The following is a 27,823-nucleotide window of genomic DNA, read 5'->3' as shown; positions in this document are numbered from 1 at the left end:
TTCATAAATTACAGGATAATCCTGAACCACTGAACACTCATGATGACGAGGGTAAAAGCAGAGCTGTGGTCTCTAAATGTAATTAAAGAGCACAGGGAGAGAGCACGCATCTAACTCTGTTCCACCGTCTCCTGCGCGATGCACGAGTCAAGGTCATCGCCTGATGTAGCTGCTATAGATGCGAGCATGTCCACACACTGAGCCAAGTTCATCTAAAAGGGGGCTGCTGTGCACTACTGAGCTGTAGCCCCGCCCCCAGCCCGTGGCCTCAGCCCGGTCTGTTCCAACCTAGTATCACAACAAAACGTGAAAAAGCCACGCTTGAGGTTTGGTGACAATGTTTTTGTTGAGTGTTGTTAGTTTTCTAACCCCAACCATGTGTTGTTTCTATGAGTTTCATTGTCCAGTAAAACTTCACATCACTGATCCTTTACGTTTCCATCACCACGATCTTTCGACAGTCTCAGTCATTCTGTTGTTGCTGTGGAAAAGCTTGTACACAGAAATATTTTAAAACGTTTGCATTAAATGTAATCCTGCAGAACATGAGCTGGAAACAGAAAACACGTGTTTACACAGCAGCTGGTGGGTGAAACATAGAACGATGTGTAATTCAACCAGAACTACAATCTGTCCCCAACCTGAACCACAGAGATTCAGCAGCTCACACACATTGGACATGAACTCCACAACTCAGTTCAGGTCACCTCAATACCTCTCTGTAAAAAAAACACCACGACCCAGGCAGCAGCTACAAGGTCTTACAACAATAAATAGTAGCTTCAAAGTCATTTTTATAAGAAACAGTGAAGAAGAAAGTAGAGCAAAGCTCCGCAGATCACCTGCAGATCCAGTCCTGACTCCCTGCTGGTCTTCCAGCTGTGTTCATATGAGGATCAATATGAGGGTGAGTCTATAGGAGCTTCTAATGACATGTTTATCAAAGCTCAGCTTCAAAAACCATCAGATCCATTTTATTAGAGCACAGAGCTTCTCTTCTTCCTCCTCCTTTGCTCTTCTCCATGTCTCCTCTCTCTAACCAAGTTTTACATGTTTGTATCTGCCGAGGCTCTGCAGCCCTGCGCGGGAACTTCCAAACAGAATCAAATACGACATGTTACCACGGTTTCAGATTGTCTGACCACTGCTGCCTGGAGCCTAATCTCTGCACTGCAACACATCCAGCTCACATACAGGACTGATGAACAAGAGAGAAGACCAGGTCCAAACAACAGGAGAGAAGACCAGGTCCAAACAACAGGAGAGAAGACCAGGTCCAAACAACAGGAGAGAAGACCCGGTCCAAACAACAGGAGAGAAGACCAGGTCCAAACAACAGGAGAGAAGACCAGGTCCAAACAACAGGAGAGAAGACCCAGTCCAAACAACAAGAGAGAAGACCAGGTCCAAACAACAGGAGAGAAGACCCGGTCCAAACAACAAGAGAGAAGACCAGGTCCAAACAACAGCAGAGAAGACCAGGTCCAAACACCAGGAGAGAAGACCAGGTCCAAACAACAGGAGAGAAGACCAGGTCCAAACAACAGGAGAGAAGACCCGGTCCAAACAACAAGAGAGAAGACCAGGTCCAAACAACAGGAGAGAAGACCCGGTCCAAACAACAAGAGAGAAGACCAGGTCCAAACAACAGGAGAGAAGACCAGGTCCAAACAACAAGAGAGAAGACCAGGTCCAAACACCAGGAGAGAAGACCAGGTCCAAACAACAGGAGAGAAGACCAGGTCCAAACAACAAGAGAGAAGACCAGGTCCAAACACCAGGAGAGAAGACCAGGTCCAAACAACAGGAGAGAAGACCAGGTCCAAACAACAAGAGAGAAGACCAGGTCCAAACACCAGGAGAGAAGACCAGGTCCAAACAACAGGAGAGAAGACCAGGTCCAAACAACAGGAGAGAAGACCAGGTCCAAACAACAAGAGAGAAGACCAGGTCCAAACAACAGGAGAGAAGACCAGGTCCAAACAACAAGAGAGAAGACCAGGTCCAAACAACAGGAGAGAAGACCAGGTCCAAACAACAGGAGAGAAGACTAGGTCCAAACAACAGGAGAGAAGACCAGGTCCAAACAACAGGAGAGAAGACCAGGTCCAAACAACAGGAGAGAAGACCAGGTCCAAACAACAGGAGAGAAGACCAGGTCCAAACAACAGGAGAGAAGACCCGGTCCAAACAACAGGAGAGAAGACCAGGTCCAAACAACAGGAGAGAAGACCAGGTCCAAACAACAAGAGAGAAGACCAGGTCCAAACAACAGGAGAGAAGACCAGGTCCAAACAACAGGAGAGAAGACCAGGTCCAAACAACAGGAGAGAAGACCAGGTCCAAACACCAGGAGAGAAGACCAGGTCCAAACAACAGGAGAGAAGACCAGGTCCAAACAACAGGAGAGAAGACCCGGTCCAAACAACAAGAGAGAAGACCAGGTCCAAACAACAGGAGAGAAGACCAGGTCCAAACAACAGGAGAGAAGACCAGGTCCAAACAACAGGAGAGAAGACCAGGTCCAAACACCAGGAGAGAAGACCAGGTCCAAACAACAGGAGAGAAGACCAGGTCCAAACAACAGGAGAGAAGACCCGGTCCAAACAACACAGAGATCCAGGACTGATGAACAGGAGACCACATCAAACGGTTGAAGGTGACCCGGATGTTCGGGTCGTTGTCGGTTCTGATTTCAGGGGTATGACATAATGTATAATATCATAATGAGGGTTTTCCCTCCACCATCCCTCAGGCCTCCTGTAGCAGGTCACCTGACTTCCTGATCAACAAACAATGTAAATGTAAACAGAGATTTGTGAAGACATCCACATATTGGTCAATCAATAACACTGATTCATTTATCAGATTAGCTGATTTACATGAGTTCAATGTGAAAACATTTCAATGGAAATGCGGCTGATGTCAGAGGAGCCGTCTCACCCTCCGTCCGTCAGATCACAGTCGACTGCATCAACCCACATTGGCATGCAGCTCTGAGCTGAGCTCCAGAGATGGATGTCAGCCTGGGACGACAACACCAACCAGAGAGGAGAGAGGCAGGGAGACCCGTGCTGATAGCTGTGGGCCGAGTTGCAGCCTGCTGCTCATGGTTATCGGTGTTGTTAGCTAACGTCATTCCTTCTTATTAGTTTTCTGGAGGTCCATCTGAAAATAATCCCTCATTCATTAGAAGATAATCCTTGGGAGGGTGTGTCTGTTTGATTGACAGGCCTGTGGTGCAGTCAGGTTACAGCTATCGGTGGGCGGGACGTAGTATTGTCAGGTTTCCAATCAGATCAGTCAGATCCACCGCTGGCTCCTCCCCCAGCACGTCCAAGTATGGTCACTTCCTGCTCCAAACCTCTCTGAACCACCAAGATGGTGACGGACAGAATCTGAACTGGAGGATTCATAACATTCACAAACCAACGATGACAACATGTTACAAACTCCACAATCTGTTTCCATCAAAAGGTTTGAGTACAATGGGTGAAAATTAAAAAGTTGGGACTTTGGGATCACTGCTGGATGATGGTTGGTTTTACATGAATGTTCAGTTGATATTCTACCTAACAGAGAGGTGTTGCCATATTTTTGGATCATTTAGTTTGTTGTGTCGGTCATTTCACAAACATGAAAAACAGTAATTGTAAGGTTTGGAAAAGGTTTGGGCAAAATTTCTTTTCCCCGTTAGGCATGAATTGACTCATTCGAACTTGTAAATGAAGTTAACATCGCTCGATGACGGTCCAGCTTCACTCTCCGAACACCAACACCGCAGCAGGAAACAGAAACATGAGCGCTGATCACGAGCTGCTGTCAGATGTCGAAGATAAAGAGTTTGGGTAAATTTGCTTTTTGGTTCTCGCTCTGCTCTTGTTTGCTGTGACCATTACCTCCGGGACGAACTGAGGAGGACTTCAAACAACATGTATTGTTTAGTTTGAGTATTTCCTCTGAGGTTGGAGCCGACTGGTGAAGTGATTGAGAGGTGGCACATCTTCTCCTCAGACCGGTGCTGATGGTCTGAGATGATGAGGTACTGCAGGAACATGAGCAGGCCTCCTCCTGCCTCCAATACTGGAACATCCAGTGGACCAACACCACCGACACACATCTAACTGAATCACTCTGGTTACCAGGCAGGTGAGTTAAGGTGAAATCTGAATTACTGGATTGTGTTGGCGTTACCCAGAGACTTCCAGAGGAAAGGAACCTTCATGACTCACACATGGCGCACAGGCGGAAATCTGTTAATGACAGTCCTGTGGAAGAGGCTGGGAGTGTGAGGCAGACAGAGGGTGGTGTGGGTGGTGTAGGATGGGTGTATAAGTGCTGGCAGTGCGATGGTTCTGATAGGACTCCAGCAGCTGCGGGCTGCATCTGATATTCATGTGTCTCTGTCCCGGCTCAGCGCTGAGCCTCCGGGCTTCTGAAATAAAGCAGCGGTTCAGTGACGATGAGATGAGAGGAACATCCAGAGCCTGCAGCTTTAATCCCAGCTAGATAACATAAGTACTTTATCACTCATTTGATGGTGGTGTAGAGGCCTCAGCAGGAGCAGCCCACCTGTGGTGCAGGTAGAGATCCTCATTCAATCAGTGATATCTGTAAAAAAAAGACTTGATCCACATGAATAGAACCAGAACCAGAGGAAGGCTGGCAGACTGAAAGTGAGCAGTTGTGTTTTATTTTGAGGTGAGTGTGTCTCTACTGGCAGCCAAAAGCAGCTCATTAACATTTCACACCATCTGCACCGTATGAGGACAAACAGGACCGACCTGGTCCGGAGGCTTTCTGCTTCTGAATGACACCGCAGGCAGCCCTGCAGCCTGGCCTTCACCGCAGGCTGCACAGCCTCAGTCCATCCTTCAGGGGGCTCTGATTGGTAGCGCGTTGCCAGGTCACATGGAGCAGCACATTTGGCTCAAAGGGCTGCCAAGATCTCTGAAGGCAGTGGGAAGTGCTGGTGGGGGGCGGAGCTAAAAATGAGCACTCCGCTCTGAGACCTGCAGCAGCTCCACTGTTCTCTCCAACAACACATACAGTTACTAAAGACCTAACCTGTAAACAGTTTAGAAACTCTGCACCCAGTTCCTCCTGAGAGGGAGACATGTCATCATGACATCTACAGTCAGTATTGAACAGTGTCATGAGGTCTCTGCTTCTAGTTTCATTCAGACTCTCGTTTAATACTTAAAAATTAAACTTCTGCTGAGCAGCGCCCTCTGTGGCCTCAAACTGTCACTACAGCATTCTGCTGTATTACATTTTACATGCTGGAGGGGACAGAGGACAGAGCACAGGAGACAGAGTACAAGAGACAGGACACAGGAGACAGGGGACAGAAAACAGGAGACAGGAGACAGTGGACATGTGACAGGGTGGAGAGTTAAGGAGAAAGGGGACAGGGGACAGGGGACAGGAGACAGGGGACAGAGGACAGGGGACAGGTGACAGGAGACAGATCAGCGAAGAGACACGAAGAGACACTGAGCAGAACCAGGCGGAGACTGTTCCAAGAGGATGTCATAATGCTTTCATAGCCGTTATCTTAGTGATCTGTCACTTCAATATGTAGCCTGTTTTTATCCTGTGAACTAAACTCAGTTTCTCCTTTTGACTTGAAAGCAGGATTCCTTTAAACTTTTTTATACAAATATGCACCAACACAGCTTCTTCCTGGAATACAAAATGTACTTTTCATTGTCATTTTATATCGTGTGGCCGTAACAAGGTCTTTTTTCACCTTCAGTATTTCTCTGGTTATATTTTAAGTAGACAGTCAGGATGAGGACAAAGACTAGAAACCAACCGGTCCAGCTCTGTCTGAAGTTCAGCAGGTGTTGGATTCAAAAAGATTTATAATAAACCTGTTAACTGTGTATCACAGCAGCATTCACATAATTCATTGTTGGTGGAGACACAGGTCAAAGTTTGAAACACCTCCTTGTTGCTGGTCAATAAAAGTCCTGACATCACTTCCTGTCTCGCCTCTGTTCTGTCTCTGAGTAAATCTTCTATCATTCAAAAACAGATGAAAACGTTCTCCTCACACACACATCCAGATCTCCCCAGATCTCCTCCTCTCCCCCCAGATCTCCTCATCTCCCTCCAGATCTCCTCCTCTCCACCCAGATCTCCTCTTCTCCTCCCAGATCTCCTCCTCTCCCACCAGATCTCCTCCTCTCCCCCAGATCTCCTCCTCTCCCGCCAGATCTTCTCCTCTTCCTCCAGCACCTCCCTCTGCTCCTCTCTGAGCAGTTCACAGTCACATCTCAGTAGTTTCCAGACTTTCACCTCGAGTTTCATTCAAGTCAGTATTTTCATACTATCCGGAAACCATGTTTATTACATACTGTAACATATGAGAACATGGGGAAAATATGTGGACAACTTTACACATGAAACTACATGAGCTTCAAACATGACAGCATGAAAATGCTGTCATGTTTGACATGTCCTTTTATGATTTTGCTGTTTTTTAACGTCCGCTCTTGAAAGTCAGGTTGTGACAGCAGCAGATCCTTTATTTTCAGCTGCATTAACGTTGTGATGAAAACAGACTGATCAGAGTTTATTGTTCGTGTTCTGTCGGTAACTTCCTTGTAAAAGAAGATGAATCAGTCTCTCCAGTTCTCTCGCTCACACACACAGTGGACAGATGTGCTGAGAAGAGTATCTCTCTGCAGAGTATCAGCTTGGCCCGGATGCAGATATTTTTCTAGGATTCCTCACCTAGCATTTCCCTGCATACCCTCATCTTCCATAACTTTTGAGTAAAAAGGAACCAAATTAAGTAAGTGAGCCAGGATCCAATCAGAAAACATGAGTTAGAAGTGAGATGCATCAGTGATGATTATTCACCAGAATCAAAACGATGAAGATGATTTCACAGCAGGTGGCCGGACCATGTACGTACACCCAAATATAATTCTGCTAGATCCCCTGACTACAAACACTGTGATATTAGATTTTAGAGATCAATACGAAATCATGTAATGTTTTATTTTACATAAACGCAAACTACAATTTTGATAGTTTTCCTTTGATTGTAGATTAGAGACCAAGATACGTAGTGAACAGGATATTTTTAAAGGTGGACAATGTGAGGGAGACAATGTGTCCAAAGGACATCTCTGGTTAGGCCTTCACATCTGGTGACATATACTGTACAATGATACCAATATATCAGTGCAGGCCATTTATTAGGCTGACTCAGCAGTTATCACATACGATTCAGTACAGTTGAATTAATTTAAACTTTCAGAGCAGCAGGAAACAAGCTGACAACAGTGCTGACTTATCCTGACCATGATGGTTTCTATGGTGAACCTGTGACCACACAGCTCCTTATTGACCCATCCGGCAGCCACAGAGCGGCATCATGAATCTGGACAGGTGTTTCTGCTGCTGAAAAGAAGTCTTCCAGTCACACCATTTGTTTGTTCTTCAGATGGAAATATCTGCCTCCTTAGCTCCACTATTTTCAGAGCTCGTCTCTTACTGTGTGTGTCTGATGTTTGGAGCTGAACGAGGAGGGTACAGTGGGTGTAAAAGCTTTTTCTCTGACAACAGCTGCCTGCTGCGGCTGAAGATTACACTGTGAGCAGTGACAGTGAACCAAACAGCTGAACACTGAGCTGAAGCTGCAGGGAGCTGCAGATCCATTGGATAGTTATCTACAGCTTCATCACTCTGAACAACGCCTTTTACATTTGTTTTCACATTGAATTACTGACAGTAATATTGTAATAATAAAATATATTGATTATAGCTGCTATCGGGTTTGGTGTAACAGATACAACATCAAATTAGTGTTGAAATTCAATGACATTTTTGGAGACACATTAAAACTAAATTAAAACAGAATTTGAAAATGAAAGCAGCAGATGTGCAGGTATCCTGACTTTATCTGTCTAACTCAAAAAAAGCTGGATCCCCTATGATGCAACACTTTGGCATCTTCCCAACAGGTAAATGTCCGTGTCTTTCAGACTTTACATCCTCAGTCTGTAAGGCAGCACTCCTGTTATACACTTCCAGTCACCGAGCCCAAGCTGGAGGGACACCATGAGGCCAGCTGAGTCATCTGCTCACACTTCACATCCTCCAGGGCAGCAACAGGATGTAGGCTCCATCATTCATGAATACATTTTACTCACTGAAGCAGCTGCTGATGTCACTGAATGCAGCTAAATGACTGAAGTCCGGTCCAACCGAGTACACATATGAGCCATCAGATACAATCGCTTCAGAAAGTATTCAATTCATTTTAAATGGATAAAACTGACAATACACCCTAACTAAATGTGTTCAGAGCTCTCAAACTGTGATCAGCTGCATCTTGGCAAAGTAAGATCGGACACAGCTCAGAAAGTTACATCCCGAATGAGTTCTCTACGTATACAGCAGCACAAGCATTAAGTCCAGGGAACTCTCTGGAGACCTCCATGACCAAACTGCAGCGAGCCACAGATCAGTCTGAAGGTATAAAGCCAGTTCTAAAGTTCTGAGTGTTTCCAACAGCACGGTAAGTCTGAAACCAGCAGGACTCCTGCAGGACTGACTGAGTGATGAGGATGAAGGTCAGGGAGGTGACCAAGAACCTAAATATCACTCTCAGAGCATCAGAAGTTCTCCACACACATGGGAGAACCACCATGACAGAGTTACTGGACTGAAACCCCTTTTAAGTCAAAGCCATGAGACGGTCTGCTTAAAGTTTGACAAATTCATTTATATTCTGTGTCTGATGAGACAAACATTTAATTTCAAACTCTGTCTATCAAACAACAGTCACTGCTCATCAGCTGCTGGTACCATCATACAGTGAAGCACGGTGTTGGTAGCATCATCATTATCATCATCATCATCATCACTGCTGCTACCATCATACAGTGAAGCACGGTGGTGGTGGTATCATCATCATCATCATTATCATTGTCATTATCGTTATCATTATCAATATCATTATCATCATCCACATCATCACCATCATCGCTGCTGATACCATCAAACAGTGAAGCACGGTGGCGGTAGCATCACCATCATCATCATTATCATCATCATCATCATCATTGTCATTATTATCATCATCAACATCATCATCATCATCATCATCACTGCTGATACCATCATACAGTGAAGCACGGTGGTGGCGGCATCATGATATGAGGGAGCTTCTCAGCAGCATAGACAGGGAGACGATCAGAAGTGAGTGAAGGATGAATGGAGCCAAACACTGAGAGGTCCTTGAAGAGAAGCTGCTCCAGAGTGCAGAGAGATGATGGTCCACCTTTCAGCACCACAATGACCCCAAACAAACAGCTGAGACAACAGTGGAGAGACTTCAGGACGAGTCTCTGACTGTCCCTCAGTGGTCTAGCTGAAGTCTAGACTGAATCCCCACAGAACATCTGTAGAGAGACCTGAAGATGGAGGTTCACAGATGCTCCTCATCCAGTCTGGTGGATCCGGAGAGGATCTACCTGGAAGAATGGAACACACTGTCCAAATCCAGGTGTGACGAGATTTTAAGAAGACTAGAGTCTTTACCTGCTGCCAGAGGAGCTTCTACAAAGTCCTGATACAAGGGTCTGAATACTTTCGCAAATTACATGTTTCAGTTTGGGATTTTGAGTAAATTTGCAAAAATTTCTAAAAACGTTTTAAAATCGTTATAATCAGTTACTGAGTGTAGACAAATGGAAACAAAAGCAAATGTATCTATCAAAAATTAAACCTACAATACAGTGAAGTGTACAAAAAGTAAAGGTATTTCAGGGTGGCACAGTGGTGCAGTGGTTAGCATTGTCGCCTCACAGCAAAAAGGTTCCGGGTTCAAATCCGGTCCTGGGCCTTTCTGTGCAGAGTTTGCATGTTCTCCCTGTGCTTGCGTGGGTTCTCTCCGGGCTCTCCGGCTTCCTCCCAACACCCAAAACATGCACCTCAGGTTAGTTGGCGCCGCGGTTGTGGCAGCCTGTTGCAGCAGCTCCCCCTCGGGATGCTGCTGTAGCGAAAGAATTTCCCCTCGGGGATTAATAGAGTACAATAAAAAAAAGAAAACTAAGGCATCTGTACTCTGGAAGTTTAAAGATTACAGTTTAACTGCCTGTCTCTTTAAAATATGTTTTCATGACCTGGAGGTTTGTTTACAGCCTTTCTCATAGTCTGTCCTATACCTAGAGTCAGTGTTGTTTACAGACAGTGTTCCCAGATCACCGCAATGGCGTTGATGACTACAGCGTTATAGAAGATATCAATTAACCAACATAACCGATGGCTGGAAATACAAAAAAAAGAAACATTCTGTAATTGACTGTAGCTTTCCTTTGAGCCATTGTTGAAATGAAGATTGCCAACTCATCAAGAAGATCACAGGTGACAAGTAAACTGTGTTTAGGTTTATGAGAGTTAAACACTTCACTGAGTAACAGGAAGAAAAAGAAGCCAGCGTTATTTTAAGTGTCTGTGACAGGAAACTGTTTCTGCATGAAATTCACTGCACAATGGACTCACTACATCCTGCATTGATACTATCATGCATAAATCGTGCACAGCTAAATGGTCCAACAAGAGTAGAGTAGGTCAGGATAAGAGCTGCCTGAGAGGCTTACATCAGGACCAAGTATCATCCATCAGTGATGTCGTCATCCATCAGTGACGTCATCGTTGGTTTGTGAACGTTATGAATCCTCCAGTTCAGATTCTGTCCGTCACCATCTTTGCTAGTTCGGAGTGGTTTGGAGCAGGAAGTGACCATATTTGGACGTGCTGGGGGAGGAGCCAGCGGTGGATCTGACTGATCTGATTGGAAACCTGACGATACTACGTCCCGCCCACCATTAGCTGTAACCTGACTGCACCACAGGCCTGTCAATCAAACAGACACGCCCCCCCAAAAACAGGTCTTCTTGAATCTTCTTTTCTAATGAATGAGGGATTATTTTCAGATGGACCTCCAGAAAACTAATAAGAAGGAGTGACTTTAGCTAACAACACCGAGATAACTGATGGACACATTTTATTCACTTTGGATTTGATGAGAGAAGTTGAATGGGAGTCTATGGAGCCGGAGGCTTTTTGGAGCCGACCTCTAGTGACACTCGCTGGTATTGCAGCTGAAGACACGTTTATATACTTTCTACAATCACGACAAGTAAAATTGTTTTTAGCAGACTTTTAGCCAGACAAGGACAGACATCTTTTTAGAAATTTGTGAGTGCAATTGGAGATAAAACTGCTTCCTCTCACAAAAATACTGCCAAACACTTGACAGAGATGAACCTCCAACTTGTTTTGGGCCTTGACTGCTCAGCACTGCAGCTACTGTAGTTGACTGTAATAACCATCAGGGGATCATCCATGTGGTTCATTGTGGGGGCAGCTGACCACCATCTGACTGCTTGGTGTGATGGACACCCGCTCTGTCTCCAGTTAATTAACAGTTCAGATACAGTGTGTCACCTCCTCTTCCTCCTCACCAACATGTCTGATTCTCAGTTACAGCCTTTACCTTCCATCTCTCTGAGCTTCCCTGATATGTTTCTCGCTCGTCCATTGTGCTCTATTTCCCTCCTCCAGTTACCATTTATCCCCTCACCAGCCTCCATCTCCACTGCCAGCTCGTCTCCCTTCTCCATCACTCTCTCTGCTCGGTCCCGTTGACTGTAATAATGTTAATGTGATCCACAGTGTGTCTATAAAACACACTTTAATCTCCCAGGCTGTCTGTGGACATGGGGCTCAACCTGTTCAGCTATTTCTGGGTCCTCTATTTCTCCTTGTTAAAGAGCCTGTTATCACTGAAGAGCTTATTCCTCTGCTGTAGCATCAGATTCAACCTCAGCTGCTAAGAAAGACTGTAAAGTCCAGGAAGATGGTGAAGTGTTTTACTTCCAATGAGAAAGGAAAGCATTCACGTTTCAGTACCTGGTTTCAGTGACTCAAACACGAACTGTACATTGCTGATGGTAAAAGATGCCACTTGGAGAAAAAAAACATCCAATTCAGTCAGTCGTTTCAGGTGCATTTTCCCCTTCAGAGGTCACACATTTCCCAGTAGCCCATAAACACACCATAATCTAACACCAGCGTGTTCCCGTTCTCACTGGCTGCGTTGCTCCGTCAGTGGCCATGCTGAGGTTTACATAAACCTTACAGTAATGTTGGCTCGGCACATTCATATCATGATTAAACATGTTTCATTTTTAGCAGCCCTCCAGTACTGTGTATGATAGTTACAGATGATGTACTTCTTTTATTTTGGACTTTTCATAATTACTGTCAATTATCTATACCAACTACAACAGAATTATAACTACAAGAGACACATTACATTTTCTCCAGATGGGTCTTCACTACTCATTTTAAGATAGTAGTTAAACCTCTTCTGAAGAAAAGCAACTTAGATGCTTGACAACTACAGACCTGTTGCCAATCTACCATTTTCAAATAAATTTTACAGAACCTTGTTTTTAATCAGTTAAATGATTTTATGAAGTCAAATAATATTTTTGAAACACGGCATCAACTTCCACAGCTACGCTGATGACACACAGCTTTCTGCTGACGTGTCTCCTGATGACCCACGGCTAAATGATGCTCTGTTAACCTGTATTTTTAGAGATGAACGAGTGGTTGGCAGAACATTTTTTTACGGCTCAATTAGAGGTAAAATATTGATGATTGGTTCTGAAGCTCAGAGGGAGAAACTCAATGTGAAACTGCAGCACTGGCATTAAATCCTTGTCAACAGGTGAAAAACCTCAAAGTCATCTGAGACTCAGATCTTAGTTTTAAACCTCACATCAGAAACACAACTAAAACAAAAAAAAAATTCATTTTTCCATCTGAGGAACATCACCAGAGTGTGACTGAGACACAACTGCACACTTTATTACCTGTGGGGTCGACTACTGCAACGCTCTCCTTTCTGGTCGTCCTAAAAAGAATATATCACAGCTACAACTGCATCAAAGTTCAGCCAAGGTTGTATATGGTTTGCATATAGGTTTGTTACAAACTCTAGAGTTAATATAAGAAAATGGCTGAAGCCACCACTGGTCATCCAAATGCTGCAACTTCCTGTAAACGTTTCAATTTAAAATATCTTACTTGTGTATCTTACATAACTTTATGTGAACAGAAACAACGTTAGCCTTTGCTGCCAATAATGCAATAATCACTTTGAATTTGACTGAGCAGTGAAGGGTGCTACAACAAACATTATACAAAGAGGAACATGTGTACATGTACAGAGGTGCAGGACTGTTTCACACATCAACATTTGTACCTTCGAGATGTCGACCGGTCGGCTCACATGACACGATGACGTTCTCTCAACTCCAAAAAGGAGCAGATTTCAACTATATCTGAGGAGGCATTAACAGTTATGGGTTTAGGTGTTCTGTGCCATCACCATGGTTGATGTGAAGACTGGGAACGGCTGTTGGCTAAATGAGAACACAGACAGAGAACGGTCTACACACACACAGGCGCTCTCTGCAAACAGTGACAGCTAGCTGTAACATATTTCCAATTAGTGCTGCAGCTCTGTGTTAAAAACATATAACTTCTTCACACAGCACTCTGTCTTGATCCCATTTAACATCAGTGAGTTTTTTCCTCATCCAGCTGAAGTAAACCTGCAGCCTGGACGCCCCTGCTGAAAGCCTGGCCGGCCCTGGACATTAGGATGCAGCTCAGATCAGCGCTCTGCTGCCCCCAGGCAAAGCACTTAACCTCCACCGACCCTCTGAAGCCTCAGCGAGATGAGGAGAGAAGCCTCTGACAGGCCAATAAATCACAGCATTAATAACTGCATCAGTCCAGCCCAACAGGCCAACGCATACAATACACACACACACACACACACACACACACACACACACACACACACACACACACACACACACACACACACACACACACACACACACACACACACACACACACACACACACACACACACACACACACACACAGAGCTGCATCAGACATGCGTTTGACAAGCTGCTCAGGTCATTGTGAACACTGGAGCTCTGTCGACCTCCTGCTGTCACCGGGAGGATGTGAGAGTTTCTCTCTGTGTTGTAAATGTAGGAGATTACTTCCTAAAGAGGAATTCAGTTCAACCCATGAGGGACAGCAGACATTTCATTTCCTGCTTGGGAATAACAACATTTTATGTGTTTGACATTATGAGCAAAAGCACAACTAAGTAACAACAGAATGTTTTGTGGTCATTGTTTCCTACCTGTAGATACAACATGAGCAGAACGCTACTGTCTGTCATTGCTAGAGACTGGACCATTTACGGGACAAGAGCTTTTCCTGCCCACATAATAAACACATGACTGAGGAGATGTAGTTCTGTCACTGAAAAAAAGAAGCCAGCGTTATTTTAAGTGTCTGTGACAGGAAACTGTTTCTGCATGAAATTCACTGCACAATGGACTCACTACATCCTGCATTGATACTATCATGCATAAATCGTGCACAGCTAAATGGTCCAACAAGAGTAGAGTAGGTCAGGATAAGAGCTGCCTGAGAGGCTTACATCAGGACCAAGTATCATCCATCAGTGATGTCGTCATCCATCAGTGACGTCATCGTTAGTTTGTGAACGTTATGAATCCTCCAGTTCAGATTCTGTCCGTCACCATCTTTGCTAGTGCAGAGATGTTTGGAGCAGGAAGTGACCATATTTGGACGCGCTGAGGGAGGAGTCAGTGGTGGATCTGACAGATCTGATTGGAAACCTGAATGTCACTCAGAACACCTCGCCCGGCTCATCGCTTCATCGCCGTAGACTTTCTGAAGTATTTTAAGGTTCATGTCCGCGGAGAAATCGCCCAAACGAGCGCACAAAAACGTGTGTTACTCAGACAGTGATGATGATCAGGTGGTATTCAAATTGATTCTCATGAATTGCGTGTTCTTTTGAATTCGTTCAAATTACATTGTTGGAACTGGTGACCTCGTAGACATCATCCTCTACATGTAGTTCCACAAAGGATGAAGAGAAGCTTTCTTTTTCTGTTAACAACCTCTTCATTATAACAGCAGGCATGTGATCGCTGAGGGTTTCCACATCTCCTGCCTGGTCTGTGACCAGACAACACGCAGGTCTTCCATCACGGTCCCTCTGGTTCTGTGTGAAAGTGGCCAAGGGTCTATTGAAAGACGCTCAGGGTCTCTGCACATCTGGCAGAGAATCATCCATACTTTGACTTGTAGTGCTTCTTCACATCATATTCTTTCATTACAATAATGCATTCGCTGCACAATAAACACATCAATGTATTACTTGTATCAGCCGGTAAAACAACTAAACACCTGTCAGTCCATTCGCTCTCTGATCTTTTAAAATCAGTTTGACTCTTCAGCTTCAGGAGAGACATGTTAAAGCTTGTTGTCAGTTTAATAGCAGTCCATCACAGCACCTACTGTAACACGTCAAGGTCCTGTTGCCGTGGTTGCACTCAGACATCGTCTTTGAGTCAAGATGCCACACTTCTACTTGCTTCCATCCGTGTCTGTGGATCAGATGTATCAAAGTACGAGATTTATAAATTAGTTTTATTCTTACGACTCACACAAAATGTAAAACGAGACGTATCCGGCCCAAGGGCCGTGGTTTGAACAACCCTGCTTTATAATGATTTATATCGCAGGTGGCTCATCAGCCCATCTCCCTTTATAATGTTGATGTCTGCTCCTCCTGCTGTGTTGACACTCTGTTCTGGTCCAGTTCTTCAGGTCGTCTCAAAGTCTGAACACCTTTTCTTTCTGGTTTGTTCTGTGCAGGAACACAAGCTTCATTTTTCTCTGGATGTCCATTTAAGGTAATAATGAACCCTGAATAAATCAGGAATGAATAATGATCATGGACAGAGACTCTGGACACAGAAGAGAGGTTTCTAAGTCCTGATTTAATTCACCAGTTTTAGTTTTGAACTCCGTAGTGTGGCTCTGGTCAGGTTTTGTGTTCACAAATACATTTCACTTAAATTTGGTTTCAGCTAAAAAATGCAACAAAGAGTGGCAGCAGGTTTTAAATTAGATCAGTGCTGTAAGACTTTAACCAATCACATCACAAAGGTAGGTGCTGCTGAAGTCTGTGTGCATGATCTGCCCAGCAGGCAGGCAGACAGGCAGACAGACAGACAGACAGGCAGACAGACAGACAGACAGACAGACAGACAGACAGACAGACAGACAGACAGACAGACAGACAGACAGACAGACAGACAGGCAGACAGGCAGACAGACAGGCAGGCAGGCAGACAGGCAGGCAGATGGACACTAACTGGTGAAGAAACATGCTTTCATCATTTGCCTGTCTGTCTGTTTCATCATTTTCAATACAAACACCAGTTTGTGTGTGTGTGTGTGTGTGTGTGTGTGTGTGTGTGTGTGTGTGTGTGTGTGTGTGTGTGTGTGTGTGTGTGTGTGTGTGTGTGTGTGTGTGTGTGTGTGTGTGTGTGTGTGTGTGTGTGTGTGTGTGTGTGTGTGTGTGTGTGTGTGTGGAGGGGGAAATCAGCAGATGAACCGCAGCAGCACAGTTAACATTAAGATGGCGTATGAATTATTTATGTGCCTCTGACAGAGCGCTAATGACAGCAGAGGTCAGAGGGCACGGCAGGATTCAACAGAACACTGGTACCCACTTTATTAATCTCAGACCGAGCACTTCAGCACACACACACACACACACACACACACACACACACACACACACACACACACACACACACACACACACACACACACACACACACACACACACACACACACACACACACACACACACACACACATCCAGCCCCATAAAAATAACCTCCGAGCCTCGACTGTAGAGACAGTCCTCTCACTACAGTGACCTCCAACACATCTGTTTCTACTCTCAATTAGCAGACGCGTCTCATGGTGACGACCTCACCAACCATCTGGCACAAGCAGCCAAGGAGCTATAACCAGGTCCTGACAGAGCGATAACCTCCACATCATTAACTCATTTAGCCAAGGGTGTAAACTATACATTCATACAGTATGCAAAAGTTTGGGCCCCCCTGGGCAGATGACGTCTCACTGAGCCTGCAGCTCTGAGCAGCATGGTTTGGAGAACAGAGGGATCTGAGGGCAAAGATTTGAAATGTAAAGTGAAGCCCCACCGTGCCAACATGAGACTCCCAGAGACCCGGCGTTACTCAGCTGGACATCGTGGATGTCCTCTGAGTCCACTCGGTGGAAATGTGGAGCTGAAAGTGTGCAGAGGCCTCGCTGCATCGCTCCCTGCAGCTCCTTATCATGATTACTGTGAGTGCAGTAATAAGTGAAGGCAACTCAGACAAGCATAATAGCCTTCTTATTAACTGCCCTCTTATCTGGACTGTGTTTCTGCATCCACAGAGACTTCACTGGAAATTATACCCGTGAATACACAGTAGGACGGTGAGCTGACCCCATATCACAGCCTGGCCCATTAGGCTTTAGGAAATGTCACTTTTAGTCAGAGCTACAGTAAAAATTCCATTTCATTTCCCACTTTAATCCTCTAATCATTAATAACAATGCAGCTCTGAGCTGCAGAAAGAAAATCTTTGTCAATCTCATGATTGGATTCAGATTCTTTCTGTCACAGATTCAATTCAGAATTGATTCTTGATTCAATAAAAAGAAAGATTGATTCTCTTTCTCCAGTTCACTCAGGAGTTGGTGTGTGTGCACTTGAGTAAAGTTTGGGAGAGGAGGGAAGAAAGTGCTCTGCTATGTAGCAAACGTTTGGTGAGCGGCGGAGGACAGCGTCTGTACTTTGTAGCTGACGTGACGTTATGTTAGCAGCAGCGGAGAAAACGTTCTTACAGAAGCAGTTTTTTGTCATTTGGGAATCAATTGCGAATTGTAGAAAAATCCTGATTTTGATGTGAATTCATTCTTTCAGGCACTCGTCTCAGTATCCCTGAATATAAAACTGATCCCTCCGACAGGCACATCACACATTGTTCAGAGGTCTCATGATTTGACCTCCTGCTTTTCAGAAGCTCTCAGGACCACAAACGTCTCTTCTTCTCCCTCCATCTCAGAACCAAACACACACACACACACACACACACACACACACACACACACACACACACACACACACACACACACACACACACACACACACACACACACACACACACACACACACACACACACACACACACAGGTCACAGGTAGGAGGTGGAGGCATACTGAGAGAGATATTGGAGGAGCAGTCTTAATTAAAAGATGCTAATGCAGACTACTACCTGCAGCTTCAGGCCTCCACATCAAATCACTGCTAAATCCTGGATTAATGCAATTTAACAACCTGAGAGACACAAAACTAAAAGTACCATTTTATTTGTTGTTTACCAGCAGCTGACAGCTCAGCACTGATCAACACATCGATCTCTAAAGGAAAGCGCATGTGCTCACTGAGGTGTTTCTTCATTGTCTGTATAAAATAATACAAATCTCTATATGACCTTCAGCAGATAAAACACCCAGAGGACAGGCAGCGAGCGAGTTTCCTGCAGTCCTGCCCACTGAACAACACCCTGCTAGACCTTTAAATATCTGTTTATAGGACAACATTTGTCTGAAGGCGAAGCACATTGTGCTGTATTATAACAGTAAATATTAAGACAAAGAACAGAGTCTCTACATGTTAATGTAACGTGTGCTAAATGACAACCGAATAACTGTGCAGGAGCAGAAGTGTGCATTCAGACTGAAATGTGACATTACACATTTATTGTTTTAATATTTCAAAAATCCATTTGAGCTGTAATTCCCATTCACCGTGACCAAGTGACCCGCCTCGGGTCGGGTCTGTCCCTCCTCAGAACCAGAACCAGCACAGCGTTATAATGTTTCTGAGTTGTTGGTGTGCAGGACTTTTCTAATCGTTCGTCCATCTCTGATGTCTGATACGTGTTTCATCAATAAGCCGTCTTGGCTGCTGTGATTGGTCTTTGTGGTTGGTTCTGTTTAAAATGAAGTCCGATGTTTCACTGAGTTAAAGTTGGAGGTTTAACTGCTGCCACAGTCTGTGTAAGATTTCAGCCGGCGGTCTGCCTGCCTCGGATGACTTCACACTAATGTATTTAATCATTTGTTTTTTTGACAGCTTTGCTCACATGATGTCCCTCTCTGCTGTGAGGACAGCGAGCTGCTGGCTGCTCGTTAGCATGAGTCAGGAGGACAGGTCGTCCTGAAGCAGAGAGGACGCAGCTGGAGTCAGAGGGGCTGAAATGGAGGACAGAGATGACAGCCATGAATCTCCTGCTGTCTCCTTCTCCCTCAGTCAGCCGGGGAACATCCCCCGTACAACCACAACACCCCCGTGTCCTCGTTGTCTCAGTGTCTCACCATCACAGAGGGAAGCCCTGCTGCACACCTGAACACGTCTGACAGGTCCTGCAGCAACACGGCTGTTTATCAGCAGAGAGGTCCAACTGGAGCATGTTCACAGAAATTACAGCCCGACTGCTGTCACACATGGACATCCTCCTGCTTCACTTCCTGTTCTGAGGGCAGCGTCCTGCTGCCATCTAGTGTTTCAGTGCAGCCATCTCAGGCTGTTCACGTGTTTAACAGCTGCAGAGAATAGGAATCATCATCTTTACTCTATTTTTATTATTATTTACTTGTAGAGGAACACGTTTCTGCCGCTGCTCCACAGTAGATTTGTTGATTCACTGTCGGATACAGAAAACAACCATCATACTGCAACTCAACATTTCTCTCATATTCTAAGCAGTCCTTTGTGGATTTCACAGCATTTTTTTGTGATTGTTGCAAACAAAAATGTTTGATTTTGTAGCAGATTTTCTAAAAGATGTTTAATTTGTGAAGTTTAAAGTGCAGGGACAGCTTGACAGAAAGGACAAAGGCTCCATCTGCTGTCAAAATAAGAGCTTTACATGCTTCTTAAATCACATTCATTCAACACTAAAACAAAGTTCAGTCTCTAACAGCTGGAAATGGAGAAAACTCATTAACATGTTCCTCATTCCTTCAGAAGACCACATTACCCACAAGCCCTGTCACCTCCTGTTGTTGCAGTTAGCTCGCAGCAGTTTGTTGTGATGGTGAGAGGAGAGGGGGCGGAGCCTTGATGGTTGGAAATGACCAGATCATGATTTCCTGGATGACTGATTAAAGGTTGGTTTTATTATAACTGTTGGGTTCAACCTGAAGAAGCAGGTGTGAACAGTAAAACTAGAGAAAGTCACTTGTTGCTGATGAGCAGAACATCAGAACCTCTTTATGACCTCAGAAGAAAAATCATTTGATTGGCCAACATGTTACATTCATGTTTTTCACACACGGGAATCTGACTTCTGCTTTTAACACATCGCCCAGAGATCAGACAGCAGGTAGATGCTTTGCTCAGAGACACATCCTGCCATGCTGGACGGTTCTCACTGGTCCAAGGAATAGAACCAGCAACCCTTCATTCATAAGACCTGCTCCTCAACCTTCACGACGTTAAAGAAGACAATGGTTTTCACTGCAGACCATCACTGTAGCTCAGTTTCATTTCAGTTTTATTCTTATAAGCTCTGATCACAACATCAGTCATCAAAGGGCGCGTCACACACTCTGCTGCTCACAGTGTTCACAGCAGAGACTCAAACCTGCAGCTTCTCCACTCACAGTCAGAGACCTCATATTACTGCAGGTGTAAAACTGAAGGAGTTTATAAATATATTTCAGCATCATTCTTTGTGTTTCAGAGCTCTTCACTTGACTTCAGAAAGTCTTGCAGTAAACGTTAAGAGGAACTTCTTACCTTTGTAGTTGCGATCATCTTCAGCAGCAGAACAGAGGAAATGAAACAGTGTGAGTTAAAGACTCATCAGCTCATCATCGGGATGTGTGAGAATAATAAGAGCCAAAGTGTGAATAAAACTGGCTGCTTCAGTGTGCTGAGGGACCATTTGAACATGCGTGTACAGTACATGGAGGCTTTAATGCTCAAACACACGAGATAACAACCATGTAAACAACGCTGCTCTAAAATATAGAAAACAGTCAAATGAAATCCATTCAGGACGGGAGGTTTTCTGCCTTCACACTAAATACGGTTCATTTACCTTCAACTACGAGAACAGAGCTGTGACTTCATAATGCAGAGGAAGAGGAGGGACTCACAGTGACACACTGGTTTGGGGCTGTCCCACTTTCCCATCTTGTTGCAGTGAGTTGAGTTTCGGCCCATGAGGATGAAGCCAGGCAGACAGCTGTAGTGCAGCACCGTCCCCTCCACAGGGGATCCCGGGGGCCACGGGGACACCCTGCCGTTCTCCAGGGACGTCCACATCCGAGGACACAGCAGCACTATGACAGAGGAGCAGAGGAGGCTTCACATGTGATGCTGTGATTGTATGTGACACGGGGGAGCAACATTAGACGTTCAAACTCAACACATAACGACTTCAAAACAACTTGAAAAGTGCAGTGAGCGAAAAAACTGGTGTTGACACCAAAGAGGAGGGAGTCAGTGTGTGAGACAGCAGGTCAGATAGAGAGGACACACGGTGGTGAGACGTACAACACGCTGAAAACACAACAGGAATGAGGCAGGATCATATGTCAGCTGATACAAGTAACATGTGACGTGTGATGATGAAGGAGGAAGCACAAGAACACTGTTATGTGTTCACCTCCATCACAATCTGAAATTAAACTATCTGCATTTTCTATCCAATTTATTCAATAACTGTCAAATACAGAACAATTTTAGGCTTAAATATCAAAGGAATCTTTCAATGTGGTAGTAAAACCCTGTGAGGTGAGATGGTGAGAGCAGAGCTGCAGGTCTGAGGTCAGCTGGAGACATGTCCTAATGTTAAGGTAGGCTAACATGTCCTGACCTCAGCTCTGCACTTCAGAGGAAAGCAAATACAAGGTTTTGCCATATGATACATACTTGATATAAAGTTGGATATTTTCCTAGTTAACTGGGTGTTGACTGATGAACTGGTTCTTTGCTCCAGTTTCAGGCCAACAGGAGCGTCTGTCATCGTGTCGTTGAGCCTTCATCATCAGCTGTTTGTGTTGCCGGTTGTCTTTGGGATTCAGTTCAGAGTGATTGAACAGACTGAGTGGCGTTGTGAGGCCCTTCGGGCTGTTTCAGAGTGAAGGCTGCATGTCCACCATGTTCAACCACACACACCTCACCTGCTTCATACGTTACCTCCCTGTCAGGTGTACATCTACAGACTTCCTCCTGATCATCCTTCATCCTCTGGAAACAGGAACATACATCAAACACAGGAAGTATCACCGGCCAGGCGGCTCTTTTGTTTCCCCTCACATGTCTGAAGTTTTTTCCTTTTTAGGATTTTTGTTTTGTTTTGATTTGAGGATAAATTTGCATCCTCCCAACTGCGACGGAGAGGAACGGATGACGGGTCACAACCAGGACACTCACCGAGATCTGGACCGAGAGCTGTTACTGATGCTGTCACACTTTAGTGAGTTTATCCAGAAATATCTGTTTTTAATCCAGAAATACCTGTTTTTAATCCAAAACTACCTGTTTTTAATCCAAAACTATGTTTTTAATCCAGAAATGTGTTTTTAATCCACAAATACCTGTTTTTAATCCAAAACTAACTGTTTTTAATCCAGTAATATCTGTTTTTAATCCACAAATACCTGTTTTTAATCCACAAATATCTGTTTTTAATCCACAAATACCTGTTTTTAATCCAAAACTAACCGTTTTTAATCCAGAAATATCTGTTTTTAATCCACAAATACCTGTTTTTAATCCAAAACTAACTGTTTTTAATCCAGAAATATCTGTTTTAATCCACAAATACCTGTTTTTAATCCAGAAATATCAGTTTTGAATCCAGAAATACCTATTTTTAATCCGCTCTGACGTGAGGACATTTTACTTCCTGTGTTCGTCTCACTCTGGTAGCTGCTTTTCACCACATGAGGACATCTCTGTCCTCCCGCCGTCTCAGGTGGGAGGTGATTAGATGTGGGATGGATGACAGAGTGGAGGGAGGTTAAACTCACAGCATCTGCTGCGCTGGTTCAAATCCGTCCACGTGCCGTTGGGCAAACATTTCCTGACTTTAGGTCCCACGATCACCCTGCTGCCCCGGCAGATGTACTCAATCTCATAGTCCACCGGGAGCACCTGCACACTGCGGATCTACACACACAGAGTCCATATTGTATATCACAACATAAATATGGTGATCTGTATTTAACAAACAGATAGAAGGGCATTTTTAATTTGCTGCTCATCTGCTGTTGCTTTATTAAAATGTTGCCAACACTTCCTGTGCAGATGTTTCACATTATAAGCCTTCCAACAGATCCAGGGGCACCACCGCTCTTTACTGGGAGGATTATATTGTGAAACATCAGCAGGAACTGACAAACACTAAACAATCCTTAATATGAAGCATTTAGAAGTAATATGTCTGATGTGTTGATCTTGTTAGAGAGCAGCAGAGTGAGGATCCACCATGTGACCATCCTGAGGGCAGGAATCTCCTCACCTGCTCCTGGGTCAGGCCTCGGTACCGTATCCCTCCATCTCGGGGGGGTCGGATGATCACACAACCTGAAACAAAGACAAGAAGACTGAAGCCAAGTCATCAGAGCTGAATGACATCAGCTGTTTTATCAAACAACCAAAATCTGTGTGAACAATAATACTTTTACAGTTCAAGTTAGAAACATCCACAGCTGTCGATGACAATGGAGAGCTTATATCAGAATATATCAATATATATCAGAATATATCAGAATATATCAATATATCAGAATATATCAATATATATCAGAATATATCATTATATATCAATATATATCAGAATATATCAATACATATCCGAATATATCATTATATATCAATATATATCAATATCCGAATATATCAATATATATCAGAATGTATCAATATATATCAGAATGTATCAATATATATCCAAATATACCATTATAGGTCAATATCAGAATGTATCAATATATATCAGAATGTATCAATATATATCTGAATATATCATTATATATCAATATCAGAATATATCAATATATATCAGAATGTATCAATATATATCAGAATATATCAATATGTATCAGAATATATCAATATACATCAGAATATATCAATAAAAATCAATATATATCAATATATATCAGAATATATCAATATGTATCAATATATATCAGAATATATCAATATGTATCATTATATATGAGAATATATCAATATATATGAGAATATATCAATCAGAATATATCAATATATATTAATATGTATCATAATATATCAATATATGTCAGAATATATCAATATGTATCTATATATATCAATATATATCAGAATATATCAATATGTATCAGAATATATCAATGTATGTCAGAATATATCAATATGTATCAATATATATCAGAATATATCAATATATATTAATATATTTCAGAATATGTCAGTATATTTCAGAATATATCAATATATCAGAATATATCAATATATATCAGAATATATCAATATGTATCAGAATATATCAGTGTATGTCAGAATATATCAATATGTATCAATATATATCGGAATATATCAATATATATTAATATATTTCAGAATATATCAATATATATCAGAATATATCAGTGTATGTCAGAATATATCAATATGTATCAATATATATCGGAATATATCAATATATATTAATATATTTCAGAATATATCAATATATATCAATATATATCGGAATATATCAATATATATTAATATATTTCAGAATATATCAATATATATCAGAATATATCAATATATATCAGAATATATCAGTGTATGTCAGAATATATCAATATGTATCAATATATATCGGAATATATCAATATATATTAATATATTTCAGAATATATCAATATATATCAGAATATATCAATATGTATCAGAATATATCAATATATATCAGAATATGTATCAGAATGTATCAATGTATGTCAGAATATATCAATATGTATCAATATATATCAGAATATATCAATATATATTAATATATTTCAGAATATATCAATATATTTCAGAATATATCAATATATATCAATATATATATCCGAATATATCAATATATATCAGAATATGTCAATATATATCAGAATATATCAATATGTATCAATATATATCAGAATATATCAATATATGTCAATATATATCAGAATATATCAATATACATTATATTGATATATTCTAATATATATTGATATATAGAAAAATTGTGACATGTTCAATACTTATTTTACCCGCTGTATATCAATATATATCAAAATATATCAGAATATATCAATATATATCAATATGTATCAATATATCAAGACAATAACACATTTGAATGAAAATCATTCTGAACACTGGTCGATATTTCACTCAATCATCTCTCCATCAAACATCATTTAGAAACATTCAATAACATGTAAACATGATTCTGAACCATTTCTAGGTGATCAATCAACCTGTTATTGATCAGGTTAACTCCTCCCACTGAAGCAGGTGATCTGATCAACTCATAAGTCTGATCAGATGTTAGATTATTGATCAACTGTTAGAACATTGATCAGCTGTTAGAACATTGATCAGCTGTTAAATTATTGATCAGATTTTAGATTATTGATCAGATGTTACTACATTGATCAGATGTTAGATTATTGATCAGCTGTTAGAACATTAATCAGATGTTAGATTATTGATCAGCTGTTAGAACATTAATCAGATGTTAGATTATTGATCAGATGTTACAACATTGATCAGCTGTTACAACATTGATCAGATGTTAGATTATTGATCAACTGTTAGAACATTGATCAGTTGTTAGATGATTGATCAACTGTTAGAACATTGATCAACTGTTAGAACATTGATCAGATGTTAGATTATTGATCAGATGTTAGATTATTGATCAACTGTTAGGACATTGATCAGTTGTTAGATTATTGATCAGCTGTTAGAACATTGATCAGATGTTGTTAGATTATTGATCAGATGTTACAACATTGATCATCTGTTACAACATTGATAAGATGTTAGATTATTGATCAACTGTTAGAACATTAATCAATTGTTAGATTATTGATCAACTGTTAGAACATTGATCAATTGTTAGATTATTGATCAGATGTTACAACATTGATCAGCTGTTAGATTATTAATCAGATGTTAGAATCCTGATCAGATGTTAGAACATTGATCAGTTGTTAGATTATTGATGAGATGTTACAACATTGATCAGCTGTTACAACATTGATCAGATGTTAGATTATTGATCAACTGTTAGAACATTGATCAGTTGTTAGATGATTGATCAACTGTTAGAACATTGATCAACTGTTAGAACATTGATCAGATGTTAGATTATTGATCAGATGTTAGATTATTGATCAACTGTTAGGACATTGATCAGTTGTTAGATTATTGATCAGCTGTTAGAACATTGATCAGATGTTGTTAGATTATTGATCAGATGTTACAACATTGATCATCTGTTACAACATTGATAAGATGTTAGATTATTGATCAACTGTTAGAACATTAATCAATTGTTAGATTATTGATCAACTGTTAGAACATTGATCAATTGTTAGATTATTGATCAACTGTTAGAACATTGATCAATTGTTAGATTATTGATCAGATGTTACAACATTGATCAGCTGTTAGATTATTAATCAGATGTTAGAATCCTGATCAGATGTTAGAACATTGATCAGTTGTTAGATTATTGATGAGATGTTACAACATTGATCAGGTGTTAGAATATTGATCAGATGTTAGATTATTGATCAGATGTTGGAACGCTTAAAATTTACAATGAAAAAATCAGTCAAAAGAAAGGTGTTGCTTTGACATCATGAGTCTGTAAACTTTACATCCAGATGGATCCTCAGACAGCAGTAATGACCGTAAAGAGCCACATGACAGAAGAACAATCTGCAGGTTTCAGGAAGACTTTTAAGAAGCTGATATTGTGTTTAATCCATGTTTGTGAGTGTTTCAGGAGCCAACCACTAGATGGAGCCTCGTGTAACGGTTTCAGTCCATGATGGAGGTTTCCAGCAGAACACACCTTCATCACCTCATCAGTGATTTCTGTCTCCACTGCATCCGTATGAGCTTTGTTTGTTGCTGCCAGCAGATCCTATTGGTCAGCTGAGTGAGTTTCACACGGAGACGTTGTGCTTTCAGCCGGATGGAAATGGAGTGAATGGAGCCAACTGGGGCCTCCGTGGAGGAGGACACACATGTACATGCTCAGCCTGTCTGTTGAATTTAATGGTTTGTGCTGCAGAGAACAAGCAGAGACAGAGTTTGTCCTGCTGCAGGTCATTTTTACAGCAGATTCATCACAACACATTCATGGATGCAAACAGAAGCTACTTAGATTACATTACATTTGATTGAGCTGACACCTTTAACCAAAGCAACTTACAACATACCGATGGTACACCATTGGGAGCAATTTGGGGTTCAGTGTCTTGCTCAGGGACGCTTGGGCATGCGGGCAGGAGGAGCTGGGGATTGAACCACCAACCTTCTGATTGGTGTGCAACCCAGTCTACCAACTGAGCTACAGCCTCCCTCCCGGGGCCACAAAGAGACTGACGGAAACAAAGACCATTCACACCTAAGGTCAATTTCTAGAACCACCAATTAACCTGAGGTGCATGTTTTGGGATGTTGGGAGGAAGCCGGAGCACCCAGAGAGAACCCACGCAAGGGGAACATGCAAACTCCGCACAGAAAGGC

At 42.3% G+C, this 27,823-nt stretch overlaps 1 protein-coding gene across 2 annotated transcripts in view; it reads right to left on the bottom strand.

Annotated features, from left to right (window-relative positions):
- gabbr1b (gamma-aminobutyric acid (GABA) B receptor, 1b) overlaps positions 1–27,823 on the bottom strand; it is a 121,805-nt gene that overhangs the window by 62,646 nt on the left and 31,336 nt on the right. Inside the window, exons 3-6 of one of the 2 annotated variants that reach the window (XM_069720677.1) lie at positions 23,571–23,635; positions 23,080–23,218; positions 21,199–21,384; positions 20,837–20,854 (exon numbers count right to left, since the gene is read on the bottom strand). In XM_069720677.1, coding sequence (XP_069576778.1) covers positions 20,837–20,854; positions 21,199–21,384; positions 23,080–23,218; positions 23,571–23,635 — 408 coding nt within the window. Of the gene's footprint in view, positions 1–20,836; positions 20,855–21,198; positions 22,295–23,079; positions 23,219–23,570; positions 23,636–27,823 lie in introns of those variants that run through there. The other variant, XM_069720678.1, reaches the window with a different exon arrangement.

This window comes from Brachyistius frenatus, unplaced genomic scaffold (assembly GCF_029030835.1).
Source record: "Brachyistius frenatus isolate BFR_SWC_R1_liver_20210118 unplaced genomic scaffold, ASM2903083v1 Contig_245, whole genome shotgun sequence".
Classification (NCBI taxonomy): Eukaryota; Metazoa; Chordata; class Actinopteri; family Embiotocidae; genus Brachyistius; species Brachyistius frenatus.
Note: the sequence above shows the minus strand (reverse complement) of the source record. Positions and strands in the feature narration are given on the sequence as shown.